Source organism: Salmo salar, chromosome ssa14, assembly GCF_905237065.1.
Source record: "Salmo salar chromosome ssa14, Ssal_v3.1, whole genome shotgun sequence".
Lineage (NCBI taxonomy): Eukaryota > Metazoa > Chordata > Actinopteri > Salmoniformes > Salmonidae > Salmo > Salmo salar.
This window is the reverse complement of record NC_059455.1, coordinates 3383306-3411062: the sequence shown is the minus strand read 5'-3', so window position 1 is coordinate 3411062 and position 27757 is coordinate 3383306. Positions and strand designations below refer to the sequence as shown.

General features: G+C 42.9%; 1 protein-coding gene across 3 annotated transcripts in view; it reads right to left on the bottom strand.

Moving 5' to 3' along the window:
- The window catches only part of myo10 (myosin X), a 299501-nt gene that overhangs the window by 92635 nt on the left and 179109 nt on the right, over positions 1–27757 (bottom strand). For all 3 annotated transcript variants that reach the window (XM_045693795.1, XM_045693796.1, XM_045693797.1), the window contains 7 exons: positions 22991–23125; positions 15697–15821; positions 15194–15207; positions 14886–14970; positions 4565–4668; positions 3841–3970; positions 792–910 (listed from right to left, as the gene is read on the bottom strand). In XM_045693795.1, the coding sequence (XP_045549751.1) occupies positions 792–910; positions 3841–3970; positions 4565–4668; positions 14886–14970; positions 15194–15207; positions 15697–15821; positions 22991–23125 (712 nt within the window). The remainder of the gene's footprint in view (positions 1–791; positions 911–3840; positions 3971–4564; positions 4669–14885; positions 14971–15193; positions 15208–15696; positions 15822–22990; positions 23126–27757) is intronic.

Here is a 27757-nt window from a genome sequence, read left to right as displayed (position 1 = left end):
TTGTTATTGAAGTAGAAGTCCTGGGAGTGCATTCTGACGAAGACAGCAAAGGTAATAACATTTTTCTTATAGTAAATCTGACTTTGGTGAGTGCTAAACTTGCTGGGTGTCTAAATAGCTAGCCCTGTGATGCCGGGCTATCTACTGAGAATATTGCAAAATGTGCTTTCACCGAAAAGCTATTTTAAAATCGGACATATCGAGTGCATAGAGGAGTTCTGTATCTATAATTCTTAAAATAATTGTTATGCTTTTTGTGAACGTTTATCGTGAGTAATTTAGTAAATTCACCGGCAGTGTTCGGTGGGAATGCTAGTCACATGCTAATGTAAAAAGCTGGTTTTTGATATAAATATGAACTTGATTGAACAAAACATGCATGTATTGTATAACATAATGTCCTAGGGTTGTCATCTGATGAAGATCATCAAAGGTTAGTGCTGCATTTAGCTGTGGTTTGGGTTTATGTGACATTATATGCTAGCTTGAAAAATGGGTGTCTGATTATTTCTGGCTGGGTACTCTGCTGACATAATCTAATGTTTTGCTTTCGTTGTAAAGCCTTTTTGAAATCGGACAGTGTGGTTAGATTAACGAGAGTCTTGTCTTTAAAATGGTGTAAAATAGTCATATGTTTGAAAAATTGAAGTTTTAGCATTTTTTAGGTTTTTGAATAACGCGCCACGGGATTACACTGGCTGTTACGTAGGTGGGACGATTTGGTGCCACCTACCCTAGAGAGGTTAAACAATGGGGTCAACTGGTGCCCTCTGTCATCATGGTTAGGTTACCTGTTCTACGGTGAGCGGCGTGCAGATCTCCTCACCCCGTAGGATCAAGGACTTGTGGGTCAGCACCTCGGCCAGATGTTCTGAGTTCAGGCCCAGGAGGTCCGCTGTCCTGCCCAGTGCTACAGACACACAGACAGTGGTATTTTGGAAAAGGGATGTGGGGGTGTAATAAGTACTGTACAATAGATATCCTTTGCTGTGCTGTCATCAAGCATTTCGCTACACTCGCAATAACATCTGCTAACCATGTGTATGTGACCAATAAAATTTGATTTGATGTCAGTCTATGCCCCTCTAGATCAGTGGTCACCAACCTGGTTGATCTTCAAGGCATTCCTAGTCGAACCCCAAACATTTCTGTAGAAAAGCCAATGATCAAGGCTTGCACTCCTTTTTTTGTTTGTGTGTGTTGCGTTGATGGCGTTAAGTTCACTTGATTCCAAAACCGTGCTCACCGGGTAATCAAAGTGTTCCCATTTTGAACCAGAGGGCGGACCCTCTGCTGCCCTCCCTCCCTCCCTCCCTCCCTCCCTCCCTCCCTCCCTCCCTCCCTCCCTCCCTCCCTCCCTCCACTGAGACTAACGCCATGTTCAAAACAACTGGGAACTCTGAAAAAAACTAGATCTGACTGGGAAAAATCGTTTTGAACGGTCATCTAACTCGGAATTCCAAGTCCGGAAACTCAGGCATCTTTCTAGAGCTCTGACTTTCCTTCCTGAAGATCACTGACATCATGATTTGACCTTGTGTCTTTTCTGAGTTCCAAGTTGTCTTGAAAGCACCATGACCATCATATTCAGGTACCATCAGTCCAGTAAAATAAAAAAGCTAATTATTTCAACTTATGCTCAGTTGTGCCACGCAAATGCTACACCAACTGATTTTTTTTTAATCAAAGCTCGAGTTTTGAAATATACTGCTCAAAAAAATAAAGGGAACACTTAAACAACACATTCTAGAGCTGAATGAAAGAAATAATCTTATTAAATACTTTTTTCTTTACATAGTTGAATGTGCTGACAACAAAATCACACAAAAATAATCAATGGAAATCCAATTTATCAACCCATGGAGGTCTGGATTTGGAGTCACACTCAAAATTAAAGTGGAAAACCACACTACAGGCTGATCCAACTTTGATGTAATGTCCTTTAAACAAGTCAAAATGAGGCTCAGTAGTGTGTGTGGCCTACAAGTGCCTGTATGACCTCCCTACAACGCCTGGGCATGCTCCTGATGAGGTGGCGGATGGTCTCCTGAGGGATCTCCTCCCAGATCTGGACTAAAGCATCCGCCAACTCCTGGACAGTCTGTGGTGCAACGTGGCGTTGGTGGATGGAGCGAGACATGATGTCCCAGATGTGCTCAATTGGATTCAGGTCTGGGGAATGGGCGGGCCAGTCCATAGCATCAATGCCTTCCTCTTGCAGGAACTGCTGACACACTCCAGCCACATGAGGTCTAGCATTGTCTTGCATTAGGAGGAACCCAGGGCCAACCGCACCAGCATATGGTCTCACAAGGGATCTGAGGATCTCATCTCGGTACCTAATGGCAGTCAGGCTACCTCTGGCGAGCACATGGAGGGCTGTGCGGCCCCCCAAAGAAATGCCACCCCACACCATGACTGACCCACTGCCAAACCGGTCATGCTGGAGGATGTTGCAGGCAGCAGAACATTCTCCACGGCGTCTCCAGACTCTGTCACGTCTGTCACATGTGCTCAGTGTGAACCTGCTTTCATCTGTGAAGAGCACAGGGCGCCAGTGGCGAATTTGCCAATCTTGGTGTTCTCTGGCAAATGCCAAACGTCCTGCACGGTGTTGGGCTGTAAGCACAACCCCCACCTGTGGACGTCGGGCCCTCATACCACCCTCATGCAGTCTGTTTCTGACCGTTTGAGCAGACACATGCACATTTGTGGCCTGCTGGAGGTCATTTTGCAGGGCTCTGGCAGTGCTTCTCCTGCTCCTCCTTGCACAAAGGCGGAGGTAGCGGTCCTGCTGCTGGGTTGTTGCCCTCCTACGGCCTCCTCCACGTCTCCTGATGTACTGGCCTGTCTCCTGGTAGCGCCTCCATGCTCTGGACACTACGCTGACAGACACAGCAAACCTTCTTGCCACAGCTCGCATTGATGTGCCATCCTGGATGAGCTGCACTACCTGAGCCACTTGTGTGGGTTGTAGACTCCGTGTCATGCTACCACTAGAGTGAAAGCACCGGCAGCATTCAAAAGTGACCAAAACATCAGCCAGGAAGCATAGGAACTTAGAAGTGGTCTGTGGTCCCCACCTGCAGAACCACTCCTTTATTGGGGGTGTCTTGCTAATTGCCTATAATTTCCACCTGTTGTCTATTCCATTTGCACAACAGCATGTGAAATGTATTGTCAATCAGTGTTGCTTCCTAAGTGGACAGTTTGATTTCACAGAAGTGTGATTGACTTGGAGTTACATTGTGTTGTTTAAGTGTTCCCTTTATTTTTTTGAGCAGTGTATAATATGTTCTGAGAAGAACAATATGGTCAGGCCAGGCATATATCCAATATGCTGTGATAATGTATTAGGCCTACTGCACAAACCTCATTCCTACAGAACTGTTTTTATTGGGTTAATGTTATATTTTTTAAATCATTTTTTTTTTAAATAATCTAAGTGGTAGATCTTATTTGACTGCGAAAGTATCTTGACTCAGAAAAGGTTGGTGACCACTGCTCTAGATGCATTTATTCATAATGTGATTAAATAAAGGTTATTTCTAAACGCCAATCTTGTTATGACAGTTGAGGTTGATATACGAGTGTGTTCATTACATATCACATTTCAAAGCTTTGTGGGCACTAGGCAGAATATTATTGTTTAGCTGAGGCAAAAGGTTAAGGTTACCCTAGCGCTAAGGCATAGGGGAGAGCTAATCTCAGCGCAGTTCTTAAACTTGGACAACCCAGAACTAGGACAGGGATAGGGAGAATCTCAAGGAAAGTAGCGTATCAAGGAAAAGGGGGAACATGAGGAGGAGAGGAAGGAGAGAAGAGAGGAGAGACATTAACCTGTTTTGGAAGAGACCTGAGCTCCTCCGGCCGTCATAAACTCGATATTCCCGGCATGAAGAATTCCCGCCAGGAGCCGAAGTATCTCCCAGATATTCTCCTCTGTGAACTGCATGGTCCGCATTGCGTTCTGGGATGGAAAACAACACAAATGAACAGAATGTTGATGCTGCCAAAAAAAGGCAGTTGTGCCCCCAAGAAAATATTTCGAACACAATATCTCCTAGTTTTCCCATATATTCAATCTGTCCAGACACAATTTAATTCAATTCATTACCATATCCCTGTACAAACCAAGTAAAGTTGAATCCAAACCACTATAAGTGGAATCTGGTGCTTTAGTGTCTCTATGGTATGAGGTGCAGCTGTAAGAGCCTGTGGCAAGACCCTGTCATTGACCTTTTCAATTGTAATTCCACTAATGTCAATTTGTACAACAGTTCTGGGCAATAAAAAGTGAACAAAAAAAGTACTGTATATTAGCCAAAAAATGACATTTGCTTCAATGGGGATGTAACATTGCCATGGGCATATTTCAGAAATGTATTTAAATGTATGGGTTATTGTTAGATGATTGCTAATGAACTTGGCGCTTGGCATCACCTCACGAATGTTTGGTTAAAAATGTACCGCTTGCTGCAGCAAGGCATTTTGTAAAGTAACTTTTGAATGCCCTGAACTGTATCATCAACAATAACCATTGATATAGATGGCAGGGCCATACCAGTACGTCCTGAAAAGTGCCTTTGTCGTTGATTGTCTTGTCTGCCACACAGCCAGATTGCTTTAGGTAGTAGTAATTCTCTGGTGGGGAAAAACTGAAGGCCTCTGTCATGGAAAAAAGAAAGACTCATTAATGGGTTAAAAGTGTAATTGCTGTGATTGTTTAATAGAACAGTGTTTCTCCTAAAATGAAATACAGTGGTTCTTCCTTTAAAAGTTGCGTCGTACTGCAGCACAGCTTGCGCGCTGCCGCAGAATTCTATGGCATGTTATTTACTGTAAGTGTCATACCATTGTTGTCATTAATGCTAGTTAGTGCTAGTTTGACCACCAGAGGGCATCTTTGAGAAGAATTGGACTGTTTTTAATATTGGCTGTACTAGAAGATTTTAAACCTTTTTCTGTAAGAACATAGTATACAGGATTTATTTTAAGAAATGTAGCTTAATTAATTTGATTAATATAATGGTGTTACTATTCCAAGAAAAATGAAAAATGATACATTTGACAGACAGTGCCTGATTCAGTAACACTAAACAAGGATTAGATGGAGGCAGATGTTGTAGGAAGAGCCATGGATGTATAGCTGAGGGAAAGGTGGGAAGTATCTGGGCAATGACAGTACCTTTTATTTAGCGAGAAGAAAATAGGAGAATACGTTTTGTTAATATGGGGTTGGGGGGGAAGCAGTGACTGGCTTTCAAAAGTTGGCGCTGTACAATGTGACCGGTCGGGAGTAGGCTACTAAGTGACTGCGAGTGAAGAGCAAAAAAATAAAAACAAATCCTAACAGCACGAAACGGTGCTGAAATAGTTGACCACACTTTGGGTGTTCCAGTAAGCAACAATGTGTTGCCTTCATTAGCCTACTTTATTCTGAAAATAACTTCAGCACAGAGAAGAGAAAGGAGCCTTAAATAATTAAACAATAAAGTGATTGAATTCACAAATGCATTTGACTGTTTTTAATATTGACCAACAACCAAAAACACAGCATCTACAGTGCTATTCCATTTCCAGTGGAACTATTTAAGCCATCGAGGATGGTTGAAGATGATGAGCGATCTCGGCAAAGGCAATCTGGAATCTGCTGGCATCACCGCACAACATTAACATCAGTCTAATCACAGTGAGAAGACAGTTGAAGAAACTTGAGTGGACTTATGGAAAAGCTCTGTAAGACATTTTATATATATACAGTGAGGTAAAAAAGTATTTGATCCCCTGCTGATTTTGTACATTTGCCCACTGACAGAGAAATGATCAGTCTATAATTTCAATGGTAGGTTTATTTGAACAGTGAGAGACAGAATAACAACAAAAAATTCCAGAAAAACGCATGTCAAAAATGTTATAAATTCATTTGCATTTTAATGAGGGAAATAAGTATTTGATCCCTCTGCAAAACATGACTTAGTACTTGGTGGCAAAACCCTTGTTGGCAATCAGAGGTCAGAAGTTTCTTGTAGTTGGCCACCAGGTTTGCACACATCTCAGGAGGGATTTTGTCCCACTCCTCTTTGCAGATCTTTTCCAAGTCATTAAGGTTTCGAGGCTGACGTTTGGCAACTCGAACCTTCAGCTCCCTCCACAGATTTTCTATGGGATTAAGGTCTGGAGACTGGCTAGGCCACTCCAGGACCTTAATGTGCTTCTTCTTGAGCCACTCCTTTGTTGCCTTGGCCGTGTGTTTTGGGTCATTGTCATGCGGGAATACCCATCCACGACCCATTTTCAATGCTCTGGCTGAGGGAAGGAGGTTCTCACCCAAGATTTGACGGTACATGGCCCTGTCCATCGTTCCTTTGATGCGGTGAAGTTGTCCTGTCCCCTTAGCAGAAAAACACCCCCAAAGCATAATGTTTCCACCTCCATGTTTGACGGTGGGGATGGTGTTCTTGGGGTCATAGGCAGCATTCCTCCTCCTCCAAACACAGCGAGTTGAGTTGATGCCAAAGAGCTCCATTTTGGTCTCATCTGACCACAACACTTTCCCCCAGTTGTCCTCTGAATCATTCAGATGTTCATTGGCAAACTTCAGATGGGCATGTATATCTGCTTTCTTGAGCAGTCCTTCACGGCGTAGTTTGTTACCAATTGTTTTCTTGGTGACTATGGTGCCAGCTGCCTTGAGATCATTGACAAGATCCTCCCGTGTACTTCTGGGCTGATTCCTCACCGTTCTCATGATCACTGCAACTCCACGATATGAGATCTTGCATGGAGCCCCAGGCCGAGGGAGATTGACAGTTCTTTTGTGTTTCTTCCATTTGCAAATAATCGCACCAACTGTTGTCACCTTCTCACCAAGCTGCTTGGCGATGGTCTTGTAGCCCATTCCTGCCTTGTGTAGGTCTACAATCTTGTCCCTGACATCCTTGGAGAGCTGTTTGGTCTTGGCCATGGTGGAAAGTTTGGAATCTGATTGATTGATTGCTTCTGTGGACAGGTGTCTTTTATTCAGGTAACAAACTGAGATTAGGAGCACTCCCTTTAAGAGTGTGCTCCTAATCTCAGCTTGTTATCTGTATAAAAGACACCTGGGAGCCAGAAATACTTACTTCCCTCATTAAAATGCAAATAAATTTATAACATTTTTGACATGCGTTTTTCAGGATTTTTGTTGTTGTTATTCTGTCTCTCACTGTTCAAATAAACCTACCATTAAAATTATAGACTGATCATTTCTCTGTCAGTGGGCAAACGTACAAAATCAGCAGGGGATCAAATACTTTTTTCCCTCACTGTATATATATATATATATATATATATATATATATATATATATATATATATATATATATTATTTTTCAGAACATTAACCATATGTGTTCTCTTGTTTTGTACTGTTCTGTAGTTTCGACCCAATGATTCAAACAAAGAACATGGCGTGTTGCAAAACCAGTTTGGATTTAAGTATAACTTTTGTATGACTGACGACTTTAGTGAGAGGTCTCAATGCTTTAATATTTAATAATTTCTGCCCTCCGAATTCATATTCATTATATAAATAGGCCCATGATTGATTTCTCAAGACCAGTCCCCATGCTATGTCATTCAGTGATATTTATTCCTATAATAATTCATTATGGATCCATTAATATATTTAAAATCCCTAAACTCGGGAAGAGTCTATTGCTGATAGTTGAAATAAACATCTGCATTTTGAAAGAGTATTTTTATCATTATTTTAATAATGAAAGCATAAAGATGTTGATGAAGAAATACTGATCAGTATATGCTTTACCTGACTTTTTGCGGTTGCATGATGTTTGTAGTTACAAATGTAAAACTTTAGAGTACTTAATACATTACAAGTTGTGGGGATTTTTGTTCACACCTAGCCGAGCTATCCTTTTGGAAAGGTTGAAGTGTCTATTATCCTGCTAATAGCCCATCATGGAAACGTTGTTTGCACCCATAGGTTTTAGGCCTGCAGTAGGTTATAATAATCCATGCCTTCTGGGAATGTTTAAAAGTCCAAAAGTTATGGGTGGAGTTAGAATTTTGGTTGTCAGAAGTATTAAAATCCACCAATGTCAGCCTTTAAATGCTTTATTATCCAAATGTTTAAAGTGCCTGTGGGTGACGGAGAGAATACATTTGGCTGTTTTTAATATTAGGGCTTTCAGGAGGAATGGAAAATTGCGTGTCAATTCATAAACCACGTGCCATGGAATTGATACATCAAAAATCGCTTCCCAACTATTTTGCAGTCTATATGGCACAGCTGTCAATTTTTTGGTCCTTAAATGAAACTGGTATATATTTTTATTTATCCCAATTTTCTTTAACCAATTTTGGTCTTTAATGCAGGGCCGACAGACAAGTTCCTTACTTTTTTTTCTCTACTGAAATTGCAACCAACTTTCTATGGCTTCGTTTCAAATAACCGAGCAATTGTAATCTGAATAAAGGGAAAAAGGCCATTCTTGAACATGGGGTGAGACATTCTTACTAATTTGTAAATAAAGCCAGTTTGTTACTTAGAATGATTTATTTCTGTTTTTTTAAGAGGGAGAGAAACCAAAAGCCCACCATGCCTATTTTACGAAAATCGTCAGTCCACATGTCAAGTAAAATTCCCCCATTCTATTTACCCAAGTTCTCTCTTAACTCAAGGGCAATCAACAGTTTTTTTTGTTGTTGCCTGATGCAGGACTCTAGTTCCAGAGGAGAGACTCTCAGACTGAAAATGCCTCCATTAATTGCCGCAGTTTAGACTACCGATAGAGCGTTCTACCTCCCCCTTGTGATAGTGTTGTGCAATGACAGAATGCCACCATCTACCACAAATGGTCGCGGCATAAGCTCAAAACTTTTAAAGGAAGAACCACTGTAGGAGAAACACATATCTACATATGTAGCATGAAATGCTTTGAAAGGCTGATCATGGCTCACATGAACACCATCATCCCAGACACCTTGGACCCACTCCAATTCGCATAATGCCCAAACAGATGACACAATCTCTATTGCACTCCACACTGCCCTCACCCACCTGGACAAAATAAATACCTATGTAAGAATGCTGTTAATTGACTACAGCTAAGAATTCAACGCCATAGTCCCCTCCAAGCTCATCACCAAGCTCAGGACCCTGGGACTAAACACCTCCCTCTGGAACTGTATCCTGGTCTTCCTGACGGCCGCCTCCAGGTAGTGAGGCTAGGCAACAACATATTTGCCAAGCTGGGGGCCCCATCAGAGGTGTGTTCTTAGTCCCCTCCTGTACTCCCTGTTCACCCACGACTGCGTGGCCATGCACGGCTCAAACACCATCGTCAAGTTTTCTGACAACACGATGGTGGTAAGACTGATCATTGACAACGATAAGGCATCCTATAGGGAGGAGGTCAGAGACCTGGTAGTGTGGTGCCAGGACAACAACCTTTCCCTCAACATCAGCAAGACAAAGGAGCTGATTGTGGACTACAGGAAACGGAGGGGCGAGCACGCCCCCATCCACATCGATGGGGCTGTAGTGGAGCAGGATTGATAGCTTCAACTTCCTCGGTGTCCACATCACTAAGGAATTAACATGGTCCACACACACCCACACAGTTGTGAAGAGGGCACTACAGCGCATCTTCCCCCTCAGGACACTGAAAAGATTTCGCATGGGCCCTCAAATCCTCAAAAGTTCTACAGCTGCACCATTGAGAGCATCTTGACTGGCTGCATCATCGTTTGGTACGACAACTGCAAGGCACCTGACCGCAAGGCGCTACAGAGGGTGGTGAGTACGGAGCTCCTTGCCATCCAGGACTCCAGCCCCCCAAGCCATAGACTGTTCTCTCTGCTACCACTCGGCAAGCAGTACCAGTGCACCAAGTCTGGAACCGACAGGACCCTGAACAGCTTCTACTTCCAAGCCATAAGACTGCTAAACAAGACTGCTAAGCTAATCAAATGGCTACTCGGACTAACCTGCATTGACCCTTTTTTGCACTAACTCTCTTGCTACCTTGCACTGACTATGCACACACACACACACACACACACACACACACACACACACACACACACACACACACACACACACACACACACACACACACACACACACACACACACACACACACACACACATAATGATGTCACAGACACTCACACACAATTTCACACTCCCCCCTTATATAACCATGTTATTTTTACTTGGTATTGTTATTCACTGTGTATTTATTCCTCGTGTCACTATTTCAATTTTTTTATGGAATTGAATAATCTTTAACCTGTTGGGGCTAGGGGGCAGTATTTTCACGGCTGGATAAAAAAACGTACCCGATTTAATCTGGTTACTAATCCTACCCAGTAACTAGAATATGCATATACTTATTATATATGGATAGAAAACACCCTAAAGTTTCTAAAACTGTTTGAATGGTGTCTGTGAGTATAACAGAACTCATTTGGCAGGCAAAACCCTGAGACAGATTCTGACAGGAAGTGGATACCTGATGTGTTGAATTACCTTTAAGCCTATGCCATTGAAACACACAGGGGCTGATTAATGTTTTGGCACTTCCTATTGCTTCCACTAGATGTCACCAGCCTTTACAAAGTGTTTTGAGTCTTCTACTGTGAGATCTGACCGAACAAGAGCCTTGGAACGGTGATGTCCTATTAGACTCTGGCGCGCGAGGTCATGTTGGGTACCCTCGTTCCAATACGTTTTAAAAGAGAATGCATTCGTCCACCTTGAATATTATTCATGTTCTGGTTAAAAAAGGCACTAATGATTTATGCTATACAACGTTTGACATGTTTGAACGAACGTAAATATATTTTTTCCCCTCGTTCATGAAGTGAAGTCCGGCGGGCTTAGATCATGTGCTAACAACACGGAGCTTTTTGGACATAAATGATGAGCTTTTTTTAACAAAACTACATTCGTTATGGACATGGGATTCCTGGAAGTGACATCTGATGAAGAGAATCAAATGTAATGGATTATTTACATAGTATTTTCGATTTTAGATCTCTCCAACATGGCGCCTAGTCTGTATCGCAAAGCGTATTTTTCTGGGCGGAGTGCTCAGATTATTGCAAAGTGTGATTTCCCAGTAAGGTTATTTTTAAATCTGGCAAGTCGATTGCGTTCAAGAGATGTAAATCTATAATTCTTTAAATGACAATATAATATTTTACCAATGTTTTCTAATTTTAATTATTTAATTTGTGGTGCTGACTTGACTGCCGGTTATTGAAGGGAAACGATTTCCTGAACATCAACGCCATAGTAAAACACTGTTTTTGGATATAAATATGAACTTAATGTCCTAGGAGTGTCATCTGATGGAGATTGTCAAAGGTTAGTGCATCATTTTAGCTGGTTTTATGGTTTTGGTGACGCCTGTCTTTGAATTGACAAAACATTACACACAGCTATTGTCAATGTACTCTCCTAACAAAATCTAACTTTATGCTTTCGCCGTAAAACCTTTTTGAAATCGGACAACGTGGTTAGATTAACCTCTATGGGCTAGGTGGGACGCTAGAGTGCCACCCGTGGTGCACTCCATCAACAGCAGGTGCATTTCAAGAGCGACAAATTTGAATCCAAATAAATGTCAAAATTCAAATTTTTCAAACATACAACTATTTTACACCCTTTGAAAGATAAACATCTCCTTAATCTAACCACGTTTTACGATTTCAAAAAGGTTTTACGGCGAAAGCATAAATTTAGAGTAAGTTAGGACAGTACATTTACAAGAGTTGTGTGTAATGTTTTGTCAATTCAAAGACAGGGTCACCAAAACCATAAAACCAGCTAAAATGATGCACTAACCTTTTACAATCTCCATCAGATGACACTCCTAGGACATTATGTTAGACAATGCATGCATTTTTAGTTCTATCAAGTTCATATTTATATCCAAAAACAGCGTTTTACTATGGCATTGATGTTGAGGAAATCGTTTCCCTCCAATAACCGGCAGTCAAGTCAGCGTCACAAATTAAATAATTAAAATTAGAAAACATTGGTAAAATATTATATTGTCATTTAAAGAATTATAGATTTACATCTCTTGAACGCAATCAACTTGCCAGATTTAAAAATAACCTTACTGGGAAATCACACTTTGCAATAATCTGAGCACTGCGCCCAGAAAAATACGCGTTGCGATACAGACTAGACGTCATGTTGGGGAGATCTAAAATCGAAAATACTATGTAAATAATCCATTACCTTTGATTCTCTTCATCAGATGTCACTTCCAGGTATCACAGGTCCATAACGAATGTAGTTTTGTTCAAAAAAGCTCATCATTTATGTCCAAAAATCTCCGTCTTGTTAGCACATGATCTAAGCCAGCCGGACTTCTCGTCATGAACGAGGGGAAAAATATATTTACGTTCGTTCAAACATGTCAAACGTTGTATAGCATAAATCATTAGGGCCTTTTTTAACCAGAACATGAATAATATTCAAGGTGGACGAATGCATACTCTTTATAACGTATTGGAACGAGGGTACCCAACATGAACTCGCGCCAGGTGTCTAATGGGACATCATCGTTCCATGGCTCTTGTTCGGTCAGATCTCCCTCCAGAAGACTCAAAACACTTTGTAAAGGCTGGTGACATCTAGTGGAAGCAATAGGAAGTGCCAAAATATTCCTCAGCCCCTGTGTTTTTCAATGGGATAGGTTTAAAGGTAATACAACACATCAGGTATCCACTTCCTGTCAGAAAATGTCTCGGGGTTTTGCCTGCCAAATGAGTTCTGTTATACTCACAGACACCATTCAAACAGTTTTAGAAACTTTAGAGTGTTTTCTATCCATATATAATAAGTACATGCATATTCTAGTTACTGGGTAGGATTAGTAACCAGATTAAATCGGGTACATTTTTTTATCCAGACGTGCAAATGCTGCCCCCTAGCCCTAACAGGTTAAGGAGATGTTTATCTTTCAAAGGGTGTAAGATAGTTGTATGTTAGAAAAATTTGAATTTTGACATTTATTTGGTTTCAAATTTGCCGCTCTTGAAATGCACCTGCTGTTGATAGGGTGCACCACGGGTGGCACGCTAGCGTCCCACATAGCCCCAAGAGGTTAACTCTGCATTGTTGGAAAAATACCCATAAGTAAGTATTTAACCTGTTATGGCTAGGGGGCAGTATTTTCACGGCTGGATAAAAAACATACCCGATTTAATCTGGTTACCACTCCTACCCAGTAACTAGAATATGCATATACTTATTACATATGGATAGAAAACACCCTAAAGTTTCTAAAACTGTTTGAATGGTGTCTGTGAGTATAACAGAACTCAAATGGCAGGTCAAAACCTGAGAGATTCCTTTACAGGAAGTGGCCTGTCTGACCATTTCTTGAACTTCTTTTCCATCTCTATCTTTTACTAAGGATCTCTGCTCTAACGTGACACTTCCTACGTCGTCCATAGGCGCTCAGAGCCCGGGAAAAAACAGAATGTCGTCATCCCAGCCCCAGGCTGAAACACATTATCGCCTTTCTCAAGTGGCCGATCAAGGGACTCTGGGCTTAGGCGCGTGACCCGACCGCCCCCGCCTTTGTGATTCTTTCCTCTGTTTGCCGAAAAGGAGATTCCCTGTCGGAATATTATCGCTTTTCTACGAGAAAAATGGCGTAAAAATTGATTTTAAACAGTGGTTGACATGCTTCGAAGTACGGTAATGGAATATTTAGAATTTTTTTGTCACGAATTGTGCCATGCGCGCGACCCTTCTTTACCATTTCGGATAGTGTCTGGAACGCACGAACAAAACGCCGCTATTCGGATATAACGATGGATTATTTTGGACCAAACCAACATTTGTTATTGAAGTAGCAGTCCTGGGAGTGCATTCTGACGAAGACAACAAAAGGTAATGAAACTTTTATAATAGTAAAGCTGATATTGGTGAGTGCTAAACTTGCCGGGTGTCTAAATAGCTAGCCCGTGATGCCTGGGCTATGTACTTAGAATATTGCAAAATGTGCTTTCACCAAAAAGCTATTTTAAAATCGGACATATCGAGTGCATAGAGGAGGTCTGTATCTATAATTCTTAAAATAATTGTTATGCTTTTTGTGAACGTTTATCGTGAGTAATTTAGTAAAATGTTAGCGAATTCCCCGGAAGTTTGCGGGGGGTATGCTAGTTCTGAACGTCAGATGCTAATGTAAAAAGCTGGTTTTTTATATAAATATGAACTTGATTGAACAAAACATGCATGTATTGTATAACATAATGTCCTAGGGTTGTCATCTGATGAAGATCATAAAAGGTTAGTGCTGCATTTAGCTGTCTTCTGGGTTTTTGTGACATTATATGCTAGCTTGAAAAATGGGTGTCTGATTATTTCTGGCTTGGTACTCTGCTGACATAATCTAATGTTTTGCTTTCGTTGTAAAGCCTTTTTGAAATCGGACAATGTGGTTAGATAAAGGAGAGTCTTATCTTTAAAATGCTGTGAAATAGTCATATGTTTGAAAAATTGAAGTTTTTGTATTTTAGAGGAGTTTGTATTTCGCGCCACGCCCATCATTGGATATTGGAGCAGGTGTTCCGCTAGCGGAACGTCTAGATGTAAGAGGTTAACTGTTTGTCTACATCTGTTATTTACAAAGCATGTGACAAATAACATTTTATCCGATTTAGGCGAGGCAGGCCACCAGATCTTATAAAGTTCGGCTATTATTGGTTTCAATGTTCAGTTTTGATGCTAAAGTGTGCCTGGATCTTACTTTGGGGGCCTTTTTTGCCCCATGTAGAAAATAAACTAAGAGATAGCTACACCCTTCTGTTATGTTTTGGTTTGCCCCATGTATCATATTGTCACTCACCCCTCTGTTCTGCATTGGTTCCAGCCAGAAGTGCATAGAAGATGTGATAGTTCCTTTCCCCTGGATTCTGCCTAACAACTCGATTCTGATAGGGCAGAGGACACAACCATCACCGCACACCTCCAACAGGACACATAGCAACACAATGACATTGGTGAGAAAGAGAGAAAGAGAGCGAGAGAGAGAGAGAGAGACTGAGAGACCGAAAGACCGACCGACCGACTGCCAGAGGCAGAGAGAGAGGGGATAATGGGGAAAGAGTGATTGAGAGAGAGAGAAAGAGAGACACAGAGAGAGAGAATATTTACCTTCTCTAGGAGGTCTTTGCACAGAAAGGTGGCAGTTAAGGCATATATTACCTTGAGAAAGTTGGATGCTCCACATTGAGATTCATGTATGACAATTATCTGGCATAGATTTTTAGAAAGAGAAAGAAGAGGGGAAGATAAAGGAGAGAGAAATATACAGACAGATGAGAGAGAAAGAGAGGGGAGAGAGTAGAGAGGGAGAGTGACACCTCAAAGTGGGTGAAAAAATAGGAGGGAAAATAGTTCCAGAGAGAGAGAGAAAGCAGAGTTTTCTATCTTTACACCTAGTCATTGATTGTCCCATTCTCTAACTCACCAGAACAGAGACTGTCATACGTTTGAAACTAGAACAGCACACTGCACACTAATAAATCATCACCTAAACCCTTCACTGAAGAGTGCTTGGCAGCAGTTTGGAGCATTTCCTATAGGAACTTGAACAGGACATGTAGAAAACATCATTCTGTCCACACTATGGGTGTTAATAGCGTAGTAAAGGATACAGTCCACGATTTTACCGCCTTGGATGTTGCCCTTCTGACAGAAGTGCAGTTGAACAAACTTCCCAAAGCGGCTAGAGTTGTTGTTGTAGACGGTCTTGGCGTTGCCGAAGGCTTCCATGATTGGGCTAAAGGAGTAGAGAGAGAGAAAGAGAGAGACAGAGAGAGATAGAGAAAGAGAAAGTCCACTAAATTGTTGAAGTAAGAATATTGGCAGCGAGCTGGAGTTTTTTTTCAAATATTGTTTTTTACATCCTCCATGCACCCGCAACTAGATAAGGTTTGAAAATGTCTTTCTTTACAAAAAGCTAAACAACTGAAAATGTTTTACAATCTGTACATAAAGTAGGCAGGTGCTGTCCAATAATTCATATAGAGCCAATAGAATATTGTACTGCAGAAATTTGCTTTAAAGCAGTATGCTAATCCATAGGATGTAGTGATCACAATATAATAGCCATATCTAGGAAAACCAAAGTTCTGGGCCTAATATAGTGTATAAGAGGTCATTCCTATGTTGTTGAGTTAAAGAATATTTGTTGGTCTATGGTGTGTAATGAGGAGCAACCAAACGCTGCAGTTGATACATTTATGAAATTGCCTACCCCCGTTACTTAATAAGCATGCACCCATTAAGAAAATGACTGTAAAAACTGTTAAATCCCTGTGGATTGATGAGGAATTGAAAAATGGCATGGTTGAGAGGGATGAGGCAAAAGGAATGGCAAATAAGTCTGGCTGCACAACAGATTGGCAAACGTACTGCTATTGAGAAATCATGTAACTAAATTGAATAATAATAAGAAACTACACTATGAAACAAAGATAAATGACATAAGGAATGATATTAAAAAGCTTTGGAGCACCTTAAATGAAATTATGGGCAAAAAGGCAAACTCAGCTCCATCATTCATTGAATCAGATGGCTCATTCATCACAAAACCCACTGATATTGCCAATTACTTTAATGATTTTTTATTAGCAAGCTAAACAAACTTAGGCATGACATGCCAGCAAATAAAGCGGACACTACACATCCAAGTATATCTGACCTTATTATGAAAGACAAGCATTGTAATTTTGAATTCTGTAAAGAGTGTGAAAGAAGTGAACAAATCATTGTTGTCTAATCAACAATGACAAGCCATCGGGTTCTGACAACTTGGGTGGAAAATTACTGAGGAAAATAGAGGACGATATTGCCACTCTGTCACGACTTCCTCCGAAGTCGGTCCCTCTCCTTGTTTGTGCGACGTTCGGTGGTCGACGTCACCGGTCTTCTAGCCATCGCCGATCCACCTTTCATTTCCCATTTGTTTTGTCTTGTCTTCCCACACACCTGGTTTCAATTCCATCATTACATGTTGTGTATTTAACCCTCTGTTCCCCCAATGTCCCTGTCCGGAATTGTTTATTGTAGTGCTTGTGCACGTTATGCTGGTGTGTGACGGGTTTTACCCATTGATTATTTGTACTGTTTACGGTGGTTTTATTTATTAAACTGCGCAATTGTAAATCAGTTTAGTGACTTCTCTGCCGCCAGTACGCACCTCTTACAGAATTCCGGACCCAGAGCCCTCTGTTGCACATATGTTTGTGTATGTCACTTTTCCTGAGTTTCCCCGCATTCCCACCATAAGGCGCTCGTCGATGCAGGCGCGGCTGGGAATTTTATAGATAGATCGTTCGCCCATAGTTTAGGGATCCCCATTGTTCCCGTGGCTGTGCCCTTCCCCGTTCACGCCTTAGATAGTCGACCATTAGGGTCATGGTTGATTAGGGAGGCCACCGCACATATGGGCACGGTGCAGCAGGGGGGTCACATGGAGATAATTAGTGTCTTCCTTATTGACTTTCCTGCGTTTCCTGTGGTGCTAGGCCTACCCTGGTTAGCTTGTCAAGACCCCACTGTTTCTTGTCCACAGAGGGTTCTCACGGGGTGGTTGTGAGAGTGCTCTGGGAGGTGTTTAGGGGTTTCCGTTGGTGCTACTATGGTGGAAAGTCCAGACCAGGTCTCCACCGTGCGCATTCCCCCTGAATATGCCGATTTGGCTCTTGCCTTCTCCAAAAAGAAGGCAACTCAATTACCACCCCATCACGGGGCGATTGCGCGATAAATCTCCTGGTAGACGCTGCACTTCCCAGGAGTGTATCCCCTCTCACAGGCGGAGACGGAGGCTCCGAATCCCTGCGTCAGGGGTACATTCGGTCCTCCACTTCACCCGCCTCCTCGAGTTTATTTTTTGTGAAGAAGAAGGAGGGAGGTCTGCGCCCGTGTATTGACTATCGGGGTCTAAACCAGATCACTGTGAGGTATAGTTACCCGCTACTGCTCACAGCCACAGCGATTGAGCCAGTGCACGGGGCACGCTTCTTCACCAAACTAGATCTCAGGAGCGCTTACAACCTGGTGCGTATCAGAGAGGGAGACGAGTGGAAGACGGCTTTCAGTACCACCTCAGGGCACTATGAGTACCTCATCATGCCGTGCGGGTTGATGAATGCGCCATCAGTCTTCCAGGCCTTTGTAGACGAGATTTTCAGGGACCTGCACGGGCAGGGTGTAGTGGTGTATATTGATGACATTCTGATATACTCCGCTACATGCGCCGAGCATGTGTCCCTGGTGCGCAGGGTGCTTGAGCGACTGTTGGAGCATGACCTGTATGTCAAGGCTGAGAAGTGCCTGTTCTTCCAGCAGTCTGTCTCCTTCCTAGGGTACTGCATTTCCACCTCAGGGGTGGAGATGGAGAGTGACCGCATTTCAGCCGTGCGTAATAGTCCGACTCCCACCACGGAAAAGGAGGTGCAGCGGTTCTTAGGGTTTGCAAACTACTACCGGAGGTTTATCCGGGGTTTTGGTCAGGTAGCGGCTCCCATTACCTCACTGCTGAAGGGGGGCCCGGTGCGTTTGCAGTGGTCGGCTGAGGCGGACAGGGCTTTTGGTCACCTGAGGGCTCTGTTTACCTCGGCTCCCGTGCTGGCCCATCCGGATCCCTCTTTGGCATTCATAGTGGAGGTGGACGCGTCCGAGGCTGGAATAGGACCTGTGCTCTCTCAGCACTCGGGTACGCCACTGAAGCTACGCCCCTGTGCCTTCTTCTCGAAGAAGCTCAGCCCAGCGGAGCGAAACTATGATGTGGGGGACCGGGAGCTGTTGGCTGTTGTCAAGGCTTTGAAGGCGTGGAGACATTGGCTTGAGGGAGCTAGACACCCTTTCCTCATCTGGACTGACCACCGCAATCTGGAGTACATCTGGGCAGCGAGGAGATTGAACCCTCGCCAGGCAAGGTGGGCCATGTTTTTCACCGGTTTTGTGTTTACCCTTTCCTACAGACCAGGCTCCCAGAACATGAAGGCAGACGCATTGTCCCGGCTGTATGACACAGAGGAGCGGCCCATGGATCCCACTCCCATACTCCCCGCCTCCTGCCTGGTGGCGCCGGTAGTGTAGGAGCTGGACGCGGACATTGAGCAGGCGTTATGTGCAGAGCCCGCTCCCGTCCAGTGTCCCGCTTGGCGTCTGTATGTCCCGTCTGCTGTTCGTGGCCGGTTGATCTATTGGGCCCACACGTCACCCTCCTCTGGTCATCCTGGGATCGGTCGGACAGTGCGCTGTTTGAGTGGGAGGTACTGGTGGCCTACCTTGGCTAAGGACGTGAGGGTTTATGTTTCCTCCTGCTCGGTGTGCGCCCAGTGTAAGGCTCCTAGGCACCTGCCCAGAGGGAAGCTACACCCCTTACCCGTTCCACAACGGCCTTGGTCGCACCTGTCAGTGGATTTTGTAACCGATCTTCCCCCCTCACAGGGTAACACCACGATTCTGGTCATTGTAGATCGGTTCTTGAAGTCCTGTCGTCCCCTCCCTCTGCCCGGTCTCCCTACGGCCCTACAGACGGCGGAGGCCTTGTTTACGCACGTCTTCCGGCACTACGGGGTGCCTGAGGATATAGTGTCTGATCGAGGTCCCCAATTCACGTCTAGGGTCTGGAAGGCTTTCATGGAATGTCTGGGGGTCTCGATCAGCCTCACCTCAGGTTTTCACCCTGAGAGTAATGAGCAGGTGGAGAGAGTAAACCAGGATGTGGGCAGGTTTCTGCGGTCCTATTGCCAGGACCTGCTGGGGGAGTGGGCGGCATTTGTGCCCTGGCCGAGATGGAACAGAACTTGCTTCGCCACTCCTCCAATAACCTCTCTCCCTTCCAGTGCGTACTGGGGTACCAGCCGGTTCTGGCACCTTGGCATCAGAGTCAGACCGGGGCTCCTGCGGTGGACAACTGGTTCAGGCGCACGGAGGAGACATGGGAAGCTGTCCGTGTTCACCTTCAGCGGGCCGTGCTGTGCCAAAAAGAGAACTCAGACTGCCACCACAGTGAGGCCCCGGGTCTGGCTCTCGACCCGAAACCTGCCCCTCCGCCTGCCCTGCCGGAAGCTGGGTCCGTGGTTTGTGGGGCCATTTAAAGTCCTGAGTAGAGTGAACGAGGTTTGTTATAGGTTACAGCTTCCCCCCGATTACCATATTAACCCCTCGTTCCATGTGTCTCTCCTCAGGCCGGTGGTGGCTGGCCCACTCCAGGAGTCTGAGGTGCGGGAGGTTCCTCCGCCCCCTCTGGACATCGAGGGGGCCCCGGTGTACTCCGTTCGCTCCATACTGGATTCGAGGCATCGGGCGAGGGGCCTTCAGTATCTCGTGGAGTGGGAGGGGTACGGTCCGCAGGAAAGGTGCTGGGTTCCGGTCGAGGACGTGTTGGACCCTTTAATGCTGCAGGAGTTCCACCATCTTCGTCCAGATTGCCCTGCGCCTCACCCTCCGGGTCGTCCCCGAGGCTGGTATCGACGCGCTGCTGGAGCCGCATGTCAAGGGGGGGTACTGTCACGACTTCCTCCGAAGTCGGTCCCTCTCCTTGTTCGGGCGACGTTCGGCGGTCAACGTCACCTGTCTTCTAGCCATCGCCGATCCACCTTTCATTTTCCATTTCTTTTGTCTTGTCTTCCCACACACCTGGTTTCAATTCCATCATTACATGTTATGTAATTAACCCTCTGTTCCCCCCATGTCCTTGTCCGGAATTGTTTATTGTAGTGCTTGTGCACGTTATGCTAGTGTGTGACGGGTTTTACCCATTGATTATTTGTACTTTTTACGGTGGTTTTATTTATTAAACTGCGCCGCTGTAAATCAGTTTTGCTATCCTGCGCCTGACTTCTCTGCCGCCATTACGCACCCGTTACACACGCCATATCTTCAATTTAAGCCTACTAGAAAGTGTGTGCCCTCAGGCCTGGAGGGAAGCATTTTACATTCGCATTTTAGTCATTTAGCAGACACTCTTATCCAGAGCGAATGGATAGGGTTAAGTGCTTTGCTCAAGGGCACATTAACAGATTTTTCACCTAGTCAGCTCGAAGATTCAAACAAGCAATCTTTCAGTTACTGGCCCAACCTCTTAACCACTAGGCTACTTGCCACTCTGTAAAAGTAATTCCGCTACCCAAGAATAGTAAAGCCCCCTTTACTGGATCAAATACCCAACCAATCAGCCTGTTACCAACCCTGAGTAAACTTCTGGAAAAAATGGTGTTTGACCAGATACAATGCTATTTTACAGTAAACGAATAGACCAAAAAAAGATCAGCACGCTTATAGGGAAGGAGATTTAACAAGCACAGCCCTTACACAAACAACTGATGATTGGCTGAAAGAAATTGATGATAAAAGGTTGTGGGGGCTGTTTTGTTAGACTTCACTGTGGCTTTTGACATTATCGATCATAATCTGCTGCTGGAAAAACGTATGTGTTATGGCTTTACACCCCCTGCTATATTGTGGATAAAGAGTTACCTGTCTAACAGAACACAGAGGGTGTTAGGGTCTATGTATGAGGATGACTCAACACTATACACGTCAGCTACTACATCGAGTGAAATCACTGCAACACTTAACAAAGAGCTGCAGTTAGTTTCAGAATGGGTGGCAAGGACTTATCCCTAAATATTTCAAAAACGAAAAGAATTGTATTTGGGACAAATGATTCACTAAACCCTAAACCTCAACTAAAATGAATAATGTAGAAATTGAGCAAGTTGAGGTGACTAAACTGCTTGGAGTAACCCTGGATTGTACACTGTCATGATAAAAACATGTTGATACAACAGTAGTTAAGATGGGGAGAAGTCTGTCCATTAACAACACTATCAACAAGGCAGGTCCTACAGGCCCTAGTTTTGTCACGCACATACTGTTCAGTCGTGTGGTCAGGTTCCAAAAGCGGGATTTAGGAAAATTGCATTTGGCTCTGAACAGGTCAGCGCGGCTGGCCCTTAAATGTACACAGAGAGCTAACATCAATGATATGCATGTCAGTCTCTCATGGCTCAAAGTGGAGGAGAGATTAAATTCATCACTACTTGTTTTTGTAAGAGGTGTTGACAAGCTGACTGCACTGAGCTGTCTGTTTAAACTACTAGCAACAGCTCAGACACCCATGCATACCCCACAAGACATGTCACTAGAGGTTTCTTCACAATCCCCAAGTTCAGAACAGACTATGGGAGGCGCACAGTACTACATAGAGCCATGACTAAATGGAACTCTATTCCACATCAGGTAACTGATGCAAGCAGTGGAATCAGATTTTAAAAAACAGATAAAAATACACCTTATGGAACAGCGGGGACTGTGAAGAGACACACACACAGGTACACACAGGTACAGACGCACAAGAGCGCTAGCACACACACTCTACACACACGTACATTGTAATATTGTTGTTTAGTGGTAACATACATTTTGTGTTGTGGATATGTGGTGGTGTGACAGTGTTATATGAAGTACCGTTTTATCTTTTGTTTATATGTAATATAAGTGTCTTAATGTGTTTGGACACTAGGAAGAGTAGCTGCTGCCTTGGCAGGAAGTAATGGGGATCCCTAATAAAATAGAAATACTGTAAAATGTAAATAAGTACCAACACCTAATTTGAGTACTAACACCTTTTACTTATGGCTTGCTTACACCATACAACTTTACCCCAGTGTTTGGCCTTAAGACACAGACTTTTGTGTTTCCACCTCCGAGACCTGTCCCCCAAAAAGCCAACCCTGGCCCAAAAAAGATCTACCTTACTTGGGACCAGAGTGGCCCATTGGGACTTTTCGGGGTTGCATTAAGATAACGATGATTGACTCACTGTATAAAAATGATTTGGCCTTTTCCTTCTCAAAAGCAAGTGTTTAGAGGTTACTCAGAGATGGTTGATTCTGCTCTTCACAAGTCCTTAGCTATGTAAACACATACCTGCTCTCCAGGAGGTCCTCCTCCACATGTGACGTCCTGTCTGTTGAGGAGAGCTCCAGGGAGTGCTCACTCATAGCCGACAGGAACCTCAGGATCAGCTTGGTGCTCTCTGTCTTACCCGCTCCGCTCTCTCCACTGGGGAGGAAAGGAGAAAGAAAGAGTTTGGATGATTTGGATTTATTTGATCTTTCTTTATTCAATGCTGTAGAATGGGACTGGTACATAATGTAAAAGGCACGTCGAAATGGGAAAGGAGTGATATTGGTTAACCTGTTAGGGCTAGGGGGCAGCATTTGCACGTCTGGATAAAAAAAATGTACCCGATTTAATCTGGTTACTAATCCTACCCAGTAACTAGAATATGCATATACTTATTATATATGGATAGAAAACACTCTAAAGTTTCTAAAACTATTTGAATGGTGTCTGTGAGTATAACAGAACTCATTTGGCAGGCAAAACCCTGAGACATTTTCTGACAGGAAGTGGATACCTGATGTGTTGTATTGACTTTAAACCTATCCCATTGAAAAACACAGGGGCTGAGGAATATTTTGGCACTTCCTATTGCTTCCACTAGATGTCACCAGCCTTTACAAAGTGTTTTGAGTCTTCTGGAGGGAGATCTGACCGAACAAGAGCCATGGAACGATGATGTCCCATTAGACACCTGGCGCGCGAGTTCATGTTGGGTACCCTCGTTCCAATACGTTATAAAAAAGTATGCATTCGTCCACCTTGAATATTATTCATGTTCTGGTTAAAAAAGGCCCTAATGATTTATGCTATACAACGTTTGACATGTTTGAACGAACGTAAATATATTTTTTCCCCTCGTTCATGACGAGAAGTCCGGCTGGCTTAGATCATGTGCTAACAAGACGGAGATTTTTGGACATAAATGATGAGCTTTTTTGAACAAAACTACATTCGTTATGGACCTGTGATACCTGGAAGTGACATCTGATGAAGAGAATCAAAGGTAATGGATTATTTACATAGTATTTTCGATTTTAGATCTCCCCAACATGACGTCTAGTCTGTATCGCAACGCGTATTTTTCTGGGCGCAGTGCTCAGATTATTGCAAAGTGTGATTTCCCAGTAAGGTTATTTTTAAATCTGGCAAGTTGATTGCGTTCAAGAGATGTAAATCTATAATTCTTTAAATGACAATATAATATTTTACCAATGTTTTCTAATTTTAATTTTAGTACTTATAAATCCCCCACGTAAAGAAAAGCTCTTAATTTTATAAAAATATTAATATGAGAGGAAAAATTTAATTGTTACAGGTAGGGAGAGTTTTTTTTTTTAAAATGGTAGATATATTTATTTTTTTATTTTTTTTTACTCTTTCTTTTCTATAGCTTTAACAACCTTTTGTTTTGACGGCCTACCCTACCCCGTATACACTTTTGTATGGTTTTGTGTCATGAACACACGTACACGCACGCATGCTTGCGCACACACACACACATGCACGTCATATTCTAGTAGTATCATGTAGTAGCCTAAACCTATCGATGTAACATTGAGCTGGGTGAATAGAATATGACGTCTTTTATACAGGTAACAAACTGAGATTAGGAGCACTCCCTTTAAGAGTGTGCTCCTAATCTCAGTTTGTTACCTGTATAAAATACACCTGGGAGCCAAAAATACTTACTTCCCTCATTAAAATGCAAATCCTTTTATAACATTTTGACATGCGTTTTTCTGGATTTTTTTGTTGTTATTCTGTCTCTCACTGTTCAAATAAACCTATCATTAAAATTATAGACTGATCATTTCTTTGTCAGTGGGCAAACATACAAAATCAGCAGGGGATCAAATACTTTTTTCCCTCACTGTATGTATGTGTTTGCATTTGTGTGAATAAACACATGTTAACAATATGGGTCAAATGTAAATTACTAACTGACAAATAGGTTTTGCATTCACGTCCTGAAGCTTTTTCCACATTTGAAACATTCTCAACATACAGGATATTTACCATTTTACCACTAGGGTTTTCATTGCACACTACAAAACATTAGTAAGTAGACTACACTGAATATACAAAACATTAACGACACCTGCTCTTTCCATGACATAGACTGACCAGGTGAATCCAGGTGAAAGCTATAATCCCTGATTGATGGCGCTTGTTAAATCCACTTCAATCAGGGGAGGAGACAAGTTAAAGAAGATTTTTTTAAGCCTCGAGACAATTGAAACATGGATTGTGTATGTTTGTCATTCAGAGGGTGAATGGGCAAGACAAAAAATGTAAGTGCATTTGAATGGGGTATCGTAGTAGGTTCCAGGCACACCGGTTTGTGTCCAAAAAATGCAACGCTGCTTGGTTTTTCACGCTCAACAGTTTCCTGTGTGTATCAAGAATGGTCCACCACCCAAAGGACATCCAGCCAACTTGACACAACTGTGGGAAGCACTGGAGTCAACATAGGTCAGCATCCCTATGGATTGCTTTTGACACCTTGTTAAAGTCCATGCCTCGACGAATTGAGACTGGTCTGAGGACAAAAGGGGGATACAACTCAATATTAGGAAGATGTTCTTAATGTTTTGTACACTCAGTGTATACTGTACTGAACCATTGCTCACCAACCCTGGTGCAGATGAACTACAGGGTGCGCAGGATTTTGTTCCAGGCCATAAATAAAAATACACATTTTATTTTAACCTCTTGACGGTCGCCTGGGATAGGGGGCGCTACAGCGATTTTTTTTAAGAATTCTTGCCCATTTTAACCCTCCTCCTACTCAAACTCAGAAGCTAGGATATGCATATAATTAATACTTGTGGATAGAAAACACCCTAAAGTTTCTTCCTAACTGTTTGAATGGTGTCTGTGAGTATAACAGAACTCATATGGCAGTCAAAACCCCGAGACAGATCGTAACAGGAAGTGGAATTCTGAATTGCGGACTCAACTTCATCACTTTGCCTATAAATCACACCGTGAGCAATGGTTCATTGAGCACTTCCTATTGCTTCCACTAGATGTCCCCAGTCTTTACAAAGTGGTTTGAGCCTTCTACTGTGAAAACTGACACAATGAGAGTCTGTGGAACATGGTCACATGAGGAGGGCCATCACCATTATGACGCCGGCGCCCCTGGCTACCCTCCCCTTTCGAAACGTTTTGAAAGACAATGCAATCGTCCCCCTTGAAAGTTATTGGAGCTCTGGTTGAAAAAGGCCCTAAAGATTTATGTTATACAACGTTTGACATGTTTGAACAAACCTAAAAAAAATGAAAGAGGAGTCCCGCGGCCGACGGAACTTTTGGAGCAGCCTTCAGAACGCGCTTACAAGAACAAGCTATTGGGACGTAAAGGATTAACTTTTTTGAACGAAAATACATTTGTTGTGGACCAGGGATTCCTGGAAGTGCTTTCTGATGAAGATAATCAAAGGTAAGGGATTATTGACAATAGTATACAAGACTAGATTTGATATGCGATTGTTCCAAGATGGCGCTGACCTGTATCGCTAGCCTATTTTTCTGAGTATAGCATCCCCTTTTATTGCAAAGTGTGATTTCCCAGTAAAGTTATTTTTAAATCTGGCATTGCGGGTGCTTTCACGAGATGTTAATCTATAATTCTTAGAATGACAATATTACATTTTGAAAATGTTTTCGAATAGTAATTTAGTAAATTGTACCGCTGTTTCACCGGATGCATTTGAGGGAAAATAGTTAGTCAACGTCACGCGCCGATGTAAAATGCTGTTTTTATATATAAATATGAACTTTATCGAACAAAAGAATGCATGTATTGTGTAACATGATGTCCTAGGAGTGTCATCTGATGAAGATTGTCAAAGGTTAGTGCTGCATTTAGCTGTTTTTTGGTTATTTGTGATGCATGTGGTTGGTCGGAAAATGGCTATGTGGCTACTTTTACGATATACTCCTCTAACATAATCTAATGTTTTGCTTTTGCTGTAAAGCCTTTTTGAAATCGGACAACGTGGTTCGATTCAGGAGAGGTGTATCTATAAAACGATATAACATAGTCCTATATTTGAAAAAATATATATATTAAATTTCGTTATGCTAATGGCGATAGGATTTTTCGCTGGATGTCCGACCAGGGGTTAATTCCTTGCTCATCTGGATTTTGATTAATTGAATCATGCGTATTATTGCTAGGCTAAAACAAAAGCCTGCACACCCTGAACAAAAAATACTGTGCAGAGAGCAATAGAGTTGCTCTAGAGTTGATTTACAATAAGAAGTTAAACATTCAAAAGACTGCTTGCATGGTTCCCTTTCAGTCGGTACTTTCGGTACAACACAACCATGGGGAGTCGCTCTCTCGTGACTGACTGAATAACTAAAATCATGCCTGACAATGCCAAAGAAAACCTCACTGGAATCTCTGCCTTCCACAGGTGATAACCGTGAATCTCAGATTCATTCATTCAATTCTTCCTCTCTTTACCTTGGGCTTAGCAGGAACGATTCACGCTACAATTTTTTGGGGTGGAGGAACAGATTATCTGACTTTGCCAACTAAACTGTCCATTTGTGGTAGAGCGTGCTCACCCCCTGGACGTTGTGTGCTTGAGTTTGTATTTGTTCTCCTAGTTTCCTAACCACAAACCAATTAGTTATTCTTTGGATTGCTTGACCTGGCTTTAGCAATGACTGAAACGACGAAGGCTAACAAGCCGGGTTTGAGTTCGCGACCATGCCCAAATGGATAAAAAGATACTCATGTTTGTTGTCTTGTATGTCTCAGCTCCGGGCATG